Source organism: Xenopus laevis, chromosome 3L, assembly GCF_017654675.1.
Source record: "Xenopus laevis strain J_2021 chromosome 3L, Xenopus_laevis_v10.1, whole genome shotgun sequence".
NCBI lineage: Eukaryota > Metazoa > Chordata > Amphibia > Anura > Pipidae > Xenopus > Xenopus laevis.
The window spans coordinates 46,412,932-46,426,884 of record NC_054375.1 but is presented as its reverse complement, the minus strand read 5'-3'; the positions used below and the strand labels follow the sequence as shown (position 1 = coordinate 46,426,884).

The 13,953-nt window shown below is 37.1% G+C and overlaps 1 protein-coding gene across 1 annotated transcript; it reads right to left on the bottom strand.

Moving 5' to 3' along the window:
- Positions 1–1,726: 1,726 nt before the first annotated feature.
- Positions 1,727–7,766, bottom strand: LOC108710577 (DC-STAMP domain-containing protein 2-like). The gene is made up of 15 exons (XM_041586190.1): positions 7,271–7,766; positions 6,943–7,113; positions 6,759–6,860; positions 6,057–6,251; positions 5,537–5,593; positions 5,073–5,286; positions 4,738–4,895; positions 4,486–4,650; positions 4,197–4,361; positions 3,972–4,072; positions 3,752–3,879; positions 3,421–3,542; positions 3,194–3,287; positions 2,424–2,672; positions 1,727–1,918 (listed from the first exon to the last, which is right to left on the bottom strand). The coding sequence occupies exons 1-15, from the start codon at positions 7,764–7,766 to the stop codon at positions 1,852–1,854; spliced, it is 2,484 nt and encodes an 827-aa protein (XP_041442124.1). The 3' UTR covers positions 1,727–1,851.
- Between the last annotated feature and the right edge of the window lie 6,187 nt (positions 7,767–13,953).

Below are 13,953 nucleotides of genomic sequence, written 5' to 3'. Positions count from 1 at the left end.
AAGAAAAATTCACTTTCTATTCATTCTTACATATAGTCCATTTCAAAGAAGTAACACCCCAACCAAAAACAACTCACCCCTGTGCTTAACGTGTAACCTGTCCCTCACAGGTGCATATATACATTGGAAGTATCAATGTATGATCCACGTTTCAATGGTATGATGTACAGGACTCGTTTAAAGATGAACTATTAAAGGTGAAATTTTATCCGTTTACTCCCTCTTAGTGCTCGGTGTTTTTTTGATACTTTCTATTCATTCCTATGGAATATTTAGAAGCATATTTATCAAATGGCAAACTCTAACTTTCACCCATTGATAAATACACTTTTAAAAATCCCATCGCACTGAATAGAAATAGGTTAAGTTTGAAACTCAAATGTCACATTTTGATAAGTCTGCCCTTTAGTCTTTTCACTTTCTTTCTCTATTAAATCTGGCATTATTGCCAAAAAGGTTGTTTGTATCTTTTTAAACCATGCATGGTAGTAATAAATAAAAAGTGCTGTTAATAACCAACACTTTTTAATCCACTACTGTTTTATGCCACCCGCATTTGTCTGTTAAGAGATGGTTTCCTATAGGCCAGGAATACTTATTGTATATTTTATAATATGGTTGTTTCAATAGTTGTGCCAAGGTCTACAATAAAAATACATGAAGTAACTATTATAGTTTATATCAGTTGCATCAGTTGACATCAAGTGACCTGTAGACTCCACTCTACAGTACTGCTTGATTTTATATGCTCAGGTGGGGCGGGGGGGTTACATAAACTCAAAATTTCCTCCCTTTTATTTTTAAGAAACCACTCATTTACACCATTTACATGTCAGTTATTTATCTAAATATCTGAATTGAAATGCATGAAGGGGAAAAAGTCATAAAAGTCCCGGAAACTGCGTTTTTTTTTTACTTATTGCACAATAACTATGACTTTTCCGTACTGTTATACAAAAGCCAAAAACAACCGAAAACCTCACAAACCATGAAGCAAAGACAGATTTTTCAGTTGTAAAAGGAGCATCTGCCATTGGAATATTTTCATATTCGGTATTGTCTCATAATAAATCCTTTTTTCTGTGACTTTTTTAGGTTTAGTAAATCGACCCCATAGTCTAGGTACAGTATATATAACCTCTGAAATAGAATCTTTGCTTGACCCTGCCCATTAAAAGGCCACTGTAACTTTATTATTTAATTTCCCCAATGGATTTTGTTCAATGAAAATATGAGCACCTGAATGTACATTTATTTATTTTCCAATGATTTTATTCCCCAAGGTTCCAGAAAAGTGTTACTGGAAGTATTCTGATGGAAGTTACAATCTTCTCTTTAGAGACAAACACTGAATAATACAGACAAGAGAATGACTGCTTTATCATCATTAGGTTATTTTAGTACTTCAGCTTGTAGCCTGAATGATTGTTCAATGGCACAGGGTGCTGAAACCAATTTTTTAAACTGTCATCATGAAACAATTTCTTACTGCACTTCTTCCATTATCCAGAGCTTCTGTATCTCAGGATCAACACTCCTAAATCGCTTACACAATGTATTCTTACTAGCATGGAATCCCCCTAGTTTAGCACAAAGTACTTTATTTAAGTGCTTCAAGAGGTCAAAAAAAAAATCGGCACCATAAAAAACAAAGTTTCAATTAAAGCATGGCATATTCTGTAACAGTAGATAAACCAAAAGAAAAGACAAAAAAGACATATATATATTTGTTTGCATTGTTTTATTTTGATAATTATGTTTAGTTAGCTACTGGAAATAGACATTTCTTTCAACTGATGATTATTTTCTACAGTCTTTTCTACCAGCTTCTGAGTTGTTTTCCGGATTTTCTCATGAACTTTCCTCATCAGAGCTACCACTTGATTCAGATCTGTCCTGATATTCAAAGTCCATCTCACTGTAATCAATGAAAAAACACAACACGTTAGTACAGAGCATCACCAGCAGACAGTTTGTCAAACTAATGTAGTAATACAGGTATGGGATCCATTATCCGGAAACCCGTTATCCAGAAAGTTCCAAATTGCGTAATGGACATCTCCAATAAATTCCATTATAATCAAATAATCCAAATTTTCCAAAATGACTTCCCTTTTCTCTGTAATAATAAAACATTACCTTGTACCTGATCCAAACTAAGATATAATTAATCCTTACTGTTAGCAAAACCAGCCTATGGGGTTTATTAAATGTTTACATGATTTTCTAGTAGACTTAAGGTATGAAGATCCAAATTACGGAAAGATCCGTTATCTGGAAGACACCAGCTCCCTGAGAATTCTGGATAATAGGTCCCATACCTGTATTACATTATATTGAATGGACACAGGCCCTGCACTGCCCAAGTCTTAAATTATTTACTGCCACAGACCATCACACAAGACAAAGAAATCATATCTTACTCTGAATCATCACTGCTCATACTGCTCTCATTGTCGGTGCTCTCTGAGGTCATGTAATCTTTTTCCATTTCCTTAATTGTTTTAAGTAAGTCCTGACTTTTAATACCGCCTCTCTTTGCACGAGTCTTTATGTCACTTTTGGTATACTGGATACGCTTCTTCAATTGCTTCCTCTTTTCCGTGTGCGTCTTCTCCATATTTTTCCGTGTCTGCATCCATACAAGGATATCTTCTTCATCACTGGAGTCCCTAATGATAATAAAGAAAAACGAGTGGAAAATGAAACAAAGCCAAAGCAGTCCGGTATAAAGGAGTCTTAAATGGAATATTTCATGATCCCATTGCATTCCCTCATATGACATATTTTGTTGCATTGACAGAGCCCATTGCATTTCTTTTCATTGACAGAGCAACTCACAAACGTCATTCTGTCACAAGTGGCCCAGCATTTACAAGCTATCTCTAGGGAGCAATGGGACAAGGGTATTGAACAACAAGATGGCAGAAGGGGAGGAATAGCACCTATGTATAACCATGTAAAAATACAATAGAATACATGTTACCATGCCAGAGAAACAACTATAGCATATCCCATGATCTGCAAATGCTAAATGATATGTGAATAGCAGTGCAAAAATACATTTTATTTGTATCTGCTAAAAGACCTGGGAAGCTTGAGGGGAACTTTGAAAAAAGATATTGGTTTGCATATCTAGCACTTTAGATGGGACCCTAGTGAGAAATACAAAAAATATTCCAGAGGAACTTACATCTCAACATCTATGTTATTGTCATAAGTGAAAGGCATCAAACACATGATACATGTATTGTTCAGAATGTCAGCGCAGTCTCTGCAGTAAAGAGCTGTGGAGAAGCAAACAAAGGTAAATATAAACATGTTACAGGACAAATAATGGAGTTAGTTGTCAGCTGGGGACTCCGCTTGGATTTTGGATGGGTACAGGTACCATGTTGAGATTTACATTAAAAACCCTACCTTTGCAGCCAGTGGTGATGCATGGTCGGAATTCAAAACTGTTAAAGTCCTGGAAGATCTTGGCACATGATGTACAACACTGTGTTCCTTTGGTTAGCCGGGATTTGCGCAACAAAGGTACTCTACAAAATAAGGGTCATTCAGAGAACGGTGGTTAGTAGGTACAATTGATTAATAATATATAGAAATAGGTTTCTGAATAGAAATATTACCCTTTTTCATCTTACAAGGTTTCAACCCCCTTGGCTTTTTATCTTATGTTCTGTTTTGCAAATATATATATATTTTAGCCTAGTGAAATAATTTTACAAGTAAGATATACATAACGTACTTTAATGCCAATACATTGAAGATATTCGTATGTCCCGTGTCTCCTGTTGCTTTCAATGACTTCTTCAAATTGGTTGTCAAGATGTGACGCTTGGTCATCAGCTTATTGTACAAGTAACAGATTCTTTGCTAGATAAAAATAGAAAAAAATGCCTAAAGTCAGTTCTTTTTCTATTTGAGTTCCATATAGTGAATTAGAGGTCGAGAGCAATGACCCTTACCTGCTCACGGAATGGATAGTAGTATGCACATATAGAGTGTCGCAGTCTTTGAATATACGGTCCAAATATACAGACAAATAAGGCTACCGCATGCACGATTCCTGTGGGAAGAGAGATTTGTTTATTGTAAGATTAACCTGCAGACCAGCAATCTTCGGAATCTATTTTAACATTTATATCATGTTATTCTCAAATGGTATTTCTCTTTCAATTATTATTTCTCACCAAGAATGATGTATTGCTGATGGTTTGGTGGTGCAGGAACAACCAGGCAGTTACTGGCTACGGTTTTTGTTGAGTCCGCTTGCATGGTATTTAAAGAATTAGCCAGGGAATGAATCGACTCACTGAAGAAACTAGTCTCACTCTCTCTCCCAATGGGAGTAGTAGCTAAGAAAAGAAAAGATATGGCAGTTATTTCATCAGGTCTAACTTGTTGTTCTCCTTCTTCAAATATTAGAGAGGAAGTAAACTACTGTATATCCCTACATTGGAGCTGGCCATGATTACTAACCTTTTACTATCGGGTCTCTTCCCAGTATGGCATATACCATTTGCAAGATCCAGTATATACCGTAATCCACGCACATGAATGTAAATGCCAGCATTGAGTTTCTAAAAACAGTGATTATGCCATACATATATCCTTGCGTCTCCTTCTTGGAAAGAGATAATGAAGCTGTAGAGACAAATAAGAGAAACTATTACTGATATTACTGATGTTAGTGATAGATAGATATCACTGCACACTGTGTAAAAGTCTTACCTGGTCGGTAGAGTTTTGCGCTTTCTTTTTTATTTAGAGGCATCAGGATTTCAGCACCTCTCCGGGCTCTGAACGCATCTAACTCGACAAAATTCCTTGTTATATAAACATTGTCGAAGGCATTTTCAAATAAATAACTTGTGCGATACCATAATGCCCTGGTGGGAAGTAATAAAACATCAGGTTACACATAATAATATACTGTATATGACCCCACTTATATTCCCCATATGTCTATATACCTGCAATTCTGACTCAATTTGCTTTAAGCAGAACCTTTGCACTGATAATACATTTATAAAAAGAATACATGCATTAAGATTTGTTGTACTCACTTGACATAGAAGTTTAAGATTAGGAAAAATATGAAGTAGGTAAACATGCTGGCCGCCTCTCTGTAGGGGGCTATTTGGTTATCTATTTCTTCTAAAATATCTCGCGCAGCTTGAAACATGCTTTTGCTGGAATTGAAAGTGATATCGAAGTCTTTGTTGACTGTCATGTTGAAAGCAAACTGTTCCTTGAAATTCTGTATCATCCATTGGATGGCTGTGGGAGAGGCAAAAGGTTTGAAACATAAACAACTAACGGTTTGGGTGAGGGGGTAACTGTAAAACACCTTGCATAAATATATAAAGTTATTTCTATCCATTTCCTTTAGATGTGCTCGATCAGCCTGATAAGTCTACACTGAGGAAACAGAGATTTCTGTTACCTGTTTTCTTTGTCATAGAAATATGTACAGAGCAAGTAGAGCAATAAAGTGACCAACATTGTAATGCAATAAAGTCATGCTTACGTTTTGTCTTGTGGCTCCTGGCCAAGAACTGAACGAAGGCGGGCGCAACGCAAACAGCTGTAAAAATAGAAAGGAAACAAATCCATCAAGCAGGGCCATGTGACACCATGTGAAATCATACTATGCTTTGTTATGAATGCGTGTGCTACTGTAAGTGCAGACCGTCACAATTGGGCTCATTTATGAACACTAGGCAATTCTGTGTCTGGACGGCAACCGATATCAACTAATCACCAATTGCCATTGTCCAGACAGCTGCAGGCAGATCGGTGACAGCAAAAATTTAATCGGTTGCCATGGGTTATTACTAGTGACGGCTAAACATTTTCACCAGGTTTCACCGTCATGTATAGTTCATGGAAAAGGGAGGGGAAAAAATGCCCATTGACTTCAATGTGTTTGCCGAATTTTCACAGTTTAGCAAGTTCTCTGCAAAGTGGAATGGGTTGACACTAGCGCTATTGTTAGCAAGTGAGCTACAGTGAGTGTTAATTACAACGTGTTACAAACTGATGCTTACGGTTAGACAAGTGACACAGTACGCTGGCGGCATCTACGACGTTGCATATGAAGCCACCTTTTCCCATCACGTTGAGACAATTCTGTTTGCCATTTTTAAATATCTCAAAGCATTTCTTGTCTGGAGCCCCTATAGCTTCATTGCATATTTCTTTGAGGTTGTACAAGTTGAACCAGACTCTGTGTAAGCCGTGGCCTGTGAAGAGAAATGATAATGAATGAAGAACTGGTACAGAGCTTTACAAGACACCCTGGGGCTCATTTATTAACATTGGGCAAATTTGCCCATGGGCAGTTACCTATAGCAAACTTTGGTTGGTCTTTTTTTATTCGAATTTCGAAGTTATGAGTTAAAAAAAAACTCCCATTACTTCGAAGTTCTGCCCCTGATACATCTGCCCCCAGTCATAGACATACAAGACACATGAGATGTAACATCAGTTAACTAAGTGCTCAGAAAATAATATAATCAAAATAATAACAGAAAAGGACCTCAAGACTAGTGGAAACTAGTTAGTTCAGCTATTCACGAGATGACTTTCCAATTCAATACCCAAATCCTATGTCAAAATGAGTATAAAATACTTAGGAAGCTGCTCTTTAAGAATTGACCCAAAAACGTATATGAGCCTCCAAATACCACTTTCCATCTGGCTAAACCCTATTCCCTGCATACACCCTATTCCCATGTTTCTCAACTCACCTATGCGCTTCACTTCATAAGACAAGTTGTCCAAGGCATCATTTGCCTTATCTCCAACTCCTTTAAACGACTCCGCAAGTTTCTTGATCGAATTTGCGAACACTGAAAAATAATGTGCACATTTGAGAAGATGAAAGCAAGAGGCTGTTTGGTTACTAAAGTCACTCCTTAAATAGTTACTTACACATCAAAGGCTTTTGCATCAATAGCATCATATCTATTGTTTGGTTTACGAACTTTTCCATTCCGCACTGCATTGTATCTCCTACTCTGCCGACATTGTCTAATGTATTCAGTCCCGGTCCAGTAAAGATCATGATAAATCCTAGCCATAAGAGCAATTCCTTTCCATGAGCTATGAAAGATGAAAAGTTGTATTAGTACAGCATCCTGCTTAGCTACAGGAATACAAAGTATTGTCTTTTAGAAAAGTGGAATATTTAATACATAACTGGGTTCTGTACTATATTGTATGGAAAGCTACACATGTATATTACATAGCAATTACATACCTGAGAAGAATTGCAGCAACATAAGCAGCATATTAACGCGAACGGTCTCGTAGAAAGCCATACCCAGTGATAGGAAGAATCCCATTATTGTGGTTGTCACAATGCAGAAGTACAGGTTATAATTCAGTATAAACAGGACTGTAAATCCATAGACAGAGGTGAGCAAGAGGCCACAAAAGAAGGCAAAAAAGCTGCTCAGCACATTCCTGATCTTACTGTCTTCTTTAAGCTTAAGTGTCGCCTTTCCCTTATCTAAAACGTCATCAATACTATCCAACGCTGAAACCTGAGTGACTGGCGTCGTGTCACCAAACCTAGGGCAACATGACGACAGACACTTCAGGCTGCATGGGCAACTCTCCGCACAGCATTTACATATGTTCAAGAGATCTTTGCACACTTTTTGGCATCCCTCGAGGGTGTATGTGCAGCCTTGCTGGAGTATTATGCCGCATTCTTCACAACAAGTTAAAAATCCTTGACGTGTTGATTCCATTATAAAATGTTGTTGTTTTTTTTTTTTTTTTAAAAAGTTATGAAAAGTTTGTAAATTAGATTAAAATTAAATTAGATTTTGTTAGTGTAAATTTAGTGTAAATTTTGTTTGTTAGTGTCAGTACAAATAATCTATTGACTGTCTGTACCAGCACTAACTGAATGACTAGTCACTAGCACTAACTGAATCTCACTAGTCTGTGAAACACAGCTGTGCTGCTTGCAAATAATGACATCACAATGGTAGAGACAATGACCTCACAAAGGAACTGGATCATCCAGAATAAACACTTTCACTCTGTTGCTATGGTTACCAATGACATCATAATGGCGCTGAACTCCAGGTCGTTGAACTCCAATGACATCATAATGGTGCTGAACTCCAGGTCATTGAACTCCAATGACATCATAATGGCGCTGAACTCCAGGTCATTGAACTCCAATGACATCATAATGGCGCTGAACTCCAGGTCGTTGAACTCCAGTGACATCATAATTGTGCTGAATTCCACAGAAGATAATCATCAGAGAAAGAGTAATATATTAACTGAGGTTGAAAAAAGATGTACATCCATCAATTTTAAAGTTTTTGTCTGATTTAAACCTGCCTACCTGCTAGACTAAGAGACTAAGGGGCAGATTTATCAAGGGTCGAATTTCGAAGTGCAAAAAACTTCGAAATTCGACCATCAAATAGGCTAATTCTGCATTCGAAGTCAAATTCATAGGATTTTGAAGATTGTACTACGATCGTACCTCGAATCGAACAATTTAATTGTACGATCATACGATTTTACTTTGACTGCTAAAAACTTAGCCAAAGGTTATAGGTTTTAGGAGGTCCCCATAGGCTAACATAGCAATTCGGCAGGTTTAAGGTGGTAAAGTGTCGAATTCAAAGTTTTTTAAAGAGACAGTACTTTGATTATCGAATGGTCGAATAGTCGAAGCATTTTCACTTCGAATCGAAGTCGAATATGGCCTATTCGGTGGTCGAAGTACCAGAAAATTACTTCGAAATTTGACGTTTTTGAATTCGAATATTCACTTTGAATTCACTTCGACCCTTAGTAAATGTGCCCCTAAGAGGTGAAAAATAAATACTGCAGAAAAATACTGAAAAACTGCACCAAGTAAATGGCCAGTGAATGAGTCATATCGTATACATACTGACTGATCTGCTTAGTTAAATATCAGTTTATTGCCAAGCCATATTTGTAATGCTTAAAGGGGTGGTTCGTCTTTTATTTCATTTTAGTATGCGATACATTTCAATTGGTCTTCATTATCTATATATTTATAGTTTTTATTTTTATTTATAGTTTTTGTTTTTATTTATAGTTTTATATAGTAATTATTTGCTGCCTTCTTCTGAACCTTTCCAGTTTTGAAACGTGGGTCACTGACCCCATTTAGAAAACAAATGCTCTGTAAAGCTACAAATTTATTGTTATTGCTACTTTTTATTACTCATCTTTCTATTCAGTCCCTCTCCTATTCATAGGCTTCGTATTCCTGTTTCTGCTTCATTCAAATAGAATAGAACAGTTGCTAGTGTAATTTGGACCATAGCAACCAGACGGCTTAAATTGCAAATCGGAGAGTTGCTCAATAAAATGCTAAATAAATGAAACCCAAAATTAATAAAAAAATTAAACCTAATTTCAGAGTAATGGGAACTCCATCGAATTAAAAAAGACCAACTGAAAAAAAAATGTTTTTTTTTCCGGGTGAATAGGCCATTTTTATTCAAATTCGAATCATACGAATCAAAGTAATAGTGCCTTTGATCAAATTCAATTCGAAATTTTTCCAAATAAAACCTTCGACTTTTCAAATCCACCAATTGACTCCAAATAGGTTCTAGGAGGTCTCCCATAGGCTAAAAAAGCAATTCGGCAGCTCTCAGATGGCGAATGGTCGAAGTCAAATTTTGAAAGGGACAGTACATATTCCAATTTTTTTTCAAATTCGAATTTAATTTGTACTATTCCCTAGTCGAAGCACACAAAAATTAGCTCGAAATTCGAATTTTAAATTTTGAAATTTAAAGGTAAACAACACCCTTTAAATCTTGATGGGTTGGATTCCTAACAGTCTTCCTCGAGTAATTTCTTATCCAAGTTTCAAAATAGATCATTTTATTTAATAGCTTCATTTTTTTTCTCCCCAAATTCTTAATAAAATTAAAGTTTCAGTGCAAGCCCTTACAAATCTGGCTGCAGAAACGGCAAGGTCAGTAAGTACAATCACAAGATGATTTTATATGTGCAACAATAACAATAAACACAACAAAGGATCATAATAACGGACAGCAAATAAAGACTTTACCTTAGAGTGCCATCCAGCCCTAAATGGCAGGCCACTGTTTTCTGACTCTCTCACATAGGGGCAAATTCACTAACATTCGTAGTTTCGCCAGGCGCAACTTCGCCGCACTTCGACAGGCGTAGTTTCGCCAGCGCTCCGCAAATTCACTAAAATCCGAAGTTGCGCACAGGGGTAGCGTAAGATTGCGAAGTTGCGCTAGCGTTGATTTCGCTTAGTGAAGCGAAGTTACGCTAGCGAAGGCTAATTTGCATACGGTGCCAAATTCAAATTTCAATGGAGGAATACGTATCAGCACTACAAATGCCTAGAAAACCTTCAAATCAGCAAATTAAAATTTTATTTTGCCCTACACATGTGCCCACTGTCTAGGTAAGTTGCCATGAGTCAGGAAATGTAGGGGGGAAGGAGGGGAGCCCCAAAAAAACTTTTCGATCTTTTTCAGCCTATCACCCATAATGTAGAAAACACGCCAGCGTTTTTTTGGGACTTAGAAAAAATTTGACTTTTTTTGAAGCAATCCCTATCTACCTGGTCTGAGGTGGCGAAGGAAGTCTAGCGTAAAAGGTAGCATTCAGTACACTGCGCGCGTTAGTGAATTTGCTTAGTTACGTCGCTAGCGAAACTTCGCCAGGCGTAAGGGTGCGAAGTAAAACCAGCGAAACTACGCCAGCGTTCGTTAGTGAATTTGCGCAGTAACGAAAATGCCAAATGCTAGCAAATTAACGCTAGCGTTCGGCGCTTCAGTGCTTAGTGAATTTGCCCCATAAAGTTTCTAAAGATCCACCATCCCCATAATACCTGACTTCAGGTAAAATCCAGATCCTGCCTAGATACTTTCCTGGTAACATGCCTAGCAAAAAATCAAAATGGTGGCCCATAGTGTGAATGGCAGGCTGAGTACCCATCAGGACATTCTAGGAGACTTAAGAGCCAAGGGAGATACATGGAAGTGTTATCTACCACCTCACTACAAGTATACATTGTTATCTGTGTTGTACAAATGTATATATCTGCCTCAGAAGGTATTCCTTGCAAAGACCCAGCAAAAAAACATTTTATTTGCAGCTACCGTAGTGCAAACCCTCTGCACCGCATATCAGCATATAAAATGCAAAACAAATTGTATATCAACAACTTTTTTAACACACTTTTCAGGATATAATAGATATTTTGCTTTTTGCATTAGGATTGAATGTTTAATTTCATCCATCCGTGTTGCTGTTGACTGGCCTCCTCTGTCTTGGACCACTGTCTTCGCTTAGTCTTTTTGTTCGACGGCAGAATATCTAGGGTCATAAACGTCATACATGTTTCTAGTTAGATTTAAAACTTTGGAGTAGTTTTATCCTGTAAATAGCTTGTACTTAAAGGGGTTATTCTGAGACAATTTGCAGTTGGTTTTCAACTTGTGGTTTTATTTGGCTTTTTATTCAGCAGCTCTGCAGTTTGCCGTATCAGCAATCTGGTCTCTAGGGTCCAAATTACCTTAGCAACCATGCATTGATTTGAATAAGTGACTGGAATACAGTGTGAATAGGAGAGGCCTGAATAGAAAGATGAATAATAAAAAGTAGCGATAATTCATTTGCAGCCTTAGGGAGCATTTGTTTTTAGATGGGGCCAGTGCCCCCTTTTTGAAAGCTAAAAAGAGTCAAATAAGGCAAACAATTGAAAAAAACGATAAAAAAAAAAATGAAGACCGATTAGAAAATTGCTTAGAATAGGCCATTGTATAATATACTTAAAGTTAACTTAAAGGTGAACCACCCCTTTAAAGAATCTAACAAGAGAGTGTCCATAGAGAAATAATTATATGCAACAAAGGTATTGGGGTTTATTAGATTTTTAACTGAATATTTATGATAGATTGTGCATCGCACTAATATACTACACCATCAGAAGAACAACCAGGATGTAAGGAATTTGTATTTATAAACAACAGCATTATACACACATTACATGTAACCCTCTCCCTGACCTGAAAGAGCACCAAACCTGCTACTCAACACCTGCTACAAAAACAGAAGTGCCATCATCGGAAGGCAGCAAAGGAGAAGACAACACACAGCCACCCCTACTTGAACCCATACTTTTCTTTTTTCTGTATCTGTTACCCACTGGTCTAAAACATTTGCACCATGTTGGCTTTTTTTCTAGAATTTTGATTCTGTCAATATGAACTTTGTCAACTATGTTGATGCATTGAGGGAAAACATTGAAATTGCGCTTTAAATTGGACTTTGCACATTGCACTTGCTGTCGTAAATTAGCCCTATTGCCTGATGCCTTCCTATGAGCAGAATATGCTTTAAATGGAGTGTCTATTCACAGAATAAAAACTAAACATGGCTGGGTTGGAGCTCTATACAGAAAAACTGGAATCACCCTTTTTTAAATTCTGAATGTCTTGTAAAATATCAAAAGCAAAATCACATTGCTTCATGTCATATACCGGTTTTATCACCCAGTCTTTCTTCATTTTGCTGTCCTCTATAAAATGTTGTAGTTCACCTTGCCTGTTGATGCTGAACATTTCGGTTGTGGTCTATGGTCGCCAACTGTGTTCAAGGTATAATGCATGTTATAATGAAATGAAAGTATCTAAAAAAAATATAAACAATTGTTATTGCAATAAATAAACCTCAAACAAGATCTTTAAAAAATGTAACTAAAAAAAATGACACACACACACACACACACACACACACACACTGGACCACGTAGCATCTCTAGCTTGCAGCACATGGCTCATAAATTAAATTACAACTTGAAGATGATCTACATGAAGTTTGCATGTTCTCCCTGTGTCTAAATGAGTTTTCTCCCACAATCAAACAACATACAGGCATGGTAACTGGTTCCTGATAAAACTGCCCATAGTGTAGGTTAATGTGACCTTAGATTATAACTTCAACTGGGGGAGAGTCTGATGGGAATGTGATAAAGACCTTAGACTGTATGCTCATTGGGACAGGCTGGTGATAGGGACCTAAAAGTGTAAGCTTACTGGGGCAGTGACTGATGAGAAGGTGATAGGGAACTTAGAGTGTAAGCTCACTGGGTAAGCACTGATAGCATGGTGATAGGGATCTTAGAGTGTAAGCTTACTGGGGCAGTGACTGATGGGAATGTGACAGGGACCTTAAAGTGTAAGCTCACTGGGGTAAGCACTGATAGGATGGTGATAGGGACCTTAGAGTGTAAGCTTACTGGGGCAGTGACTGATGAGAATGTGATAGGAACCTTAGAGTGTAAGCTCACTGGGGTAAGCACTGATAGGATGGTGATAGGGACCTTAGAGTGTAAGCTTACTGGGGCAGTGACTGTTGGAAATGTGACAGGAACCTTAGAGTGTAAGCTTACTGGGACAAGGAATGGTGGGAATGTGACAAGGACCTTAAGAGTGTAAGCTTATGTGAATCATGCAAAGCATTGTGCAGATATATTGTTGTTATATAAATAGGAAATTAAAAAAGCAATGTACATTCAGTTCTGTAGTCATGGTGTAGCCTGTTACAAGCCAAAAAATCAATGAAATAGAAAACGTCAATTAAAATAGGGTTTTTTTTTATGCGAAAAGTAGTTACCATTATAATTTACATTATGTGGGAGAAAGGACAATAGAACTGTTTTAGGTATCAATTATCATTTTTAAAGTTCCAATATAATGTGCAAAGCACCACAGCGAAGAATGAAATATTGTGTAGAAATAGGGAAAAATACTGACATTTTAAAACAATCGTCATTGTCCTTTCTAGCACTCCCTTACTTCTTAAACAGGAACATAATAAAGAATAGGTATTCTAAAGGACAGCAAAGCCATAAACTTCATCCAATTGTACATTATTAATCATAAT

Bases quoted from the DNA above. Each gene is read 5' to 3' on its own strand.
- LOC108710577 (XM_041586190.1), bottom strand. From the start codon at position 7,766: ATGGAATCAACACGTCAAGGATTTTTAACTTGTTGTGAAGAATGCGGC. The intron at 6,252-6,758 runs GTGAGTTGAGAA...TTCTCTTCACAG, and splicing joins TTATGAAGTGAAGCGCATAG to GCCACGGCTTACACAGAGTC. The intron at 4,362-4,485 runs GTTAGTAATCAT...TTCTTTTCTTAG, and splicing joins AAGAGACCCGATAGTAAAAG to CTACTACTCCCATTGGGAGA.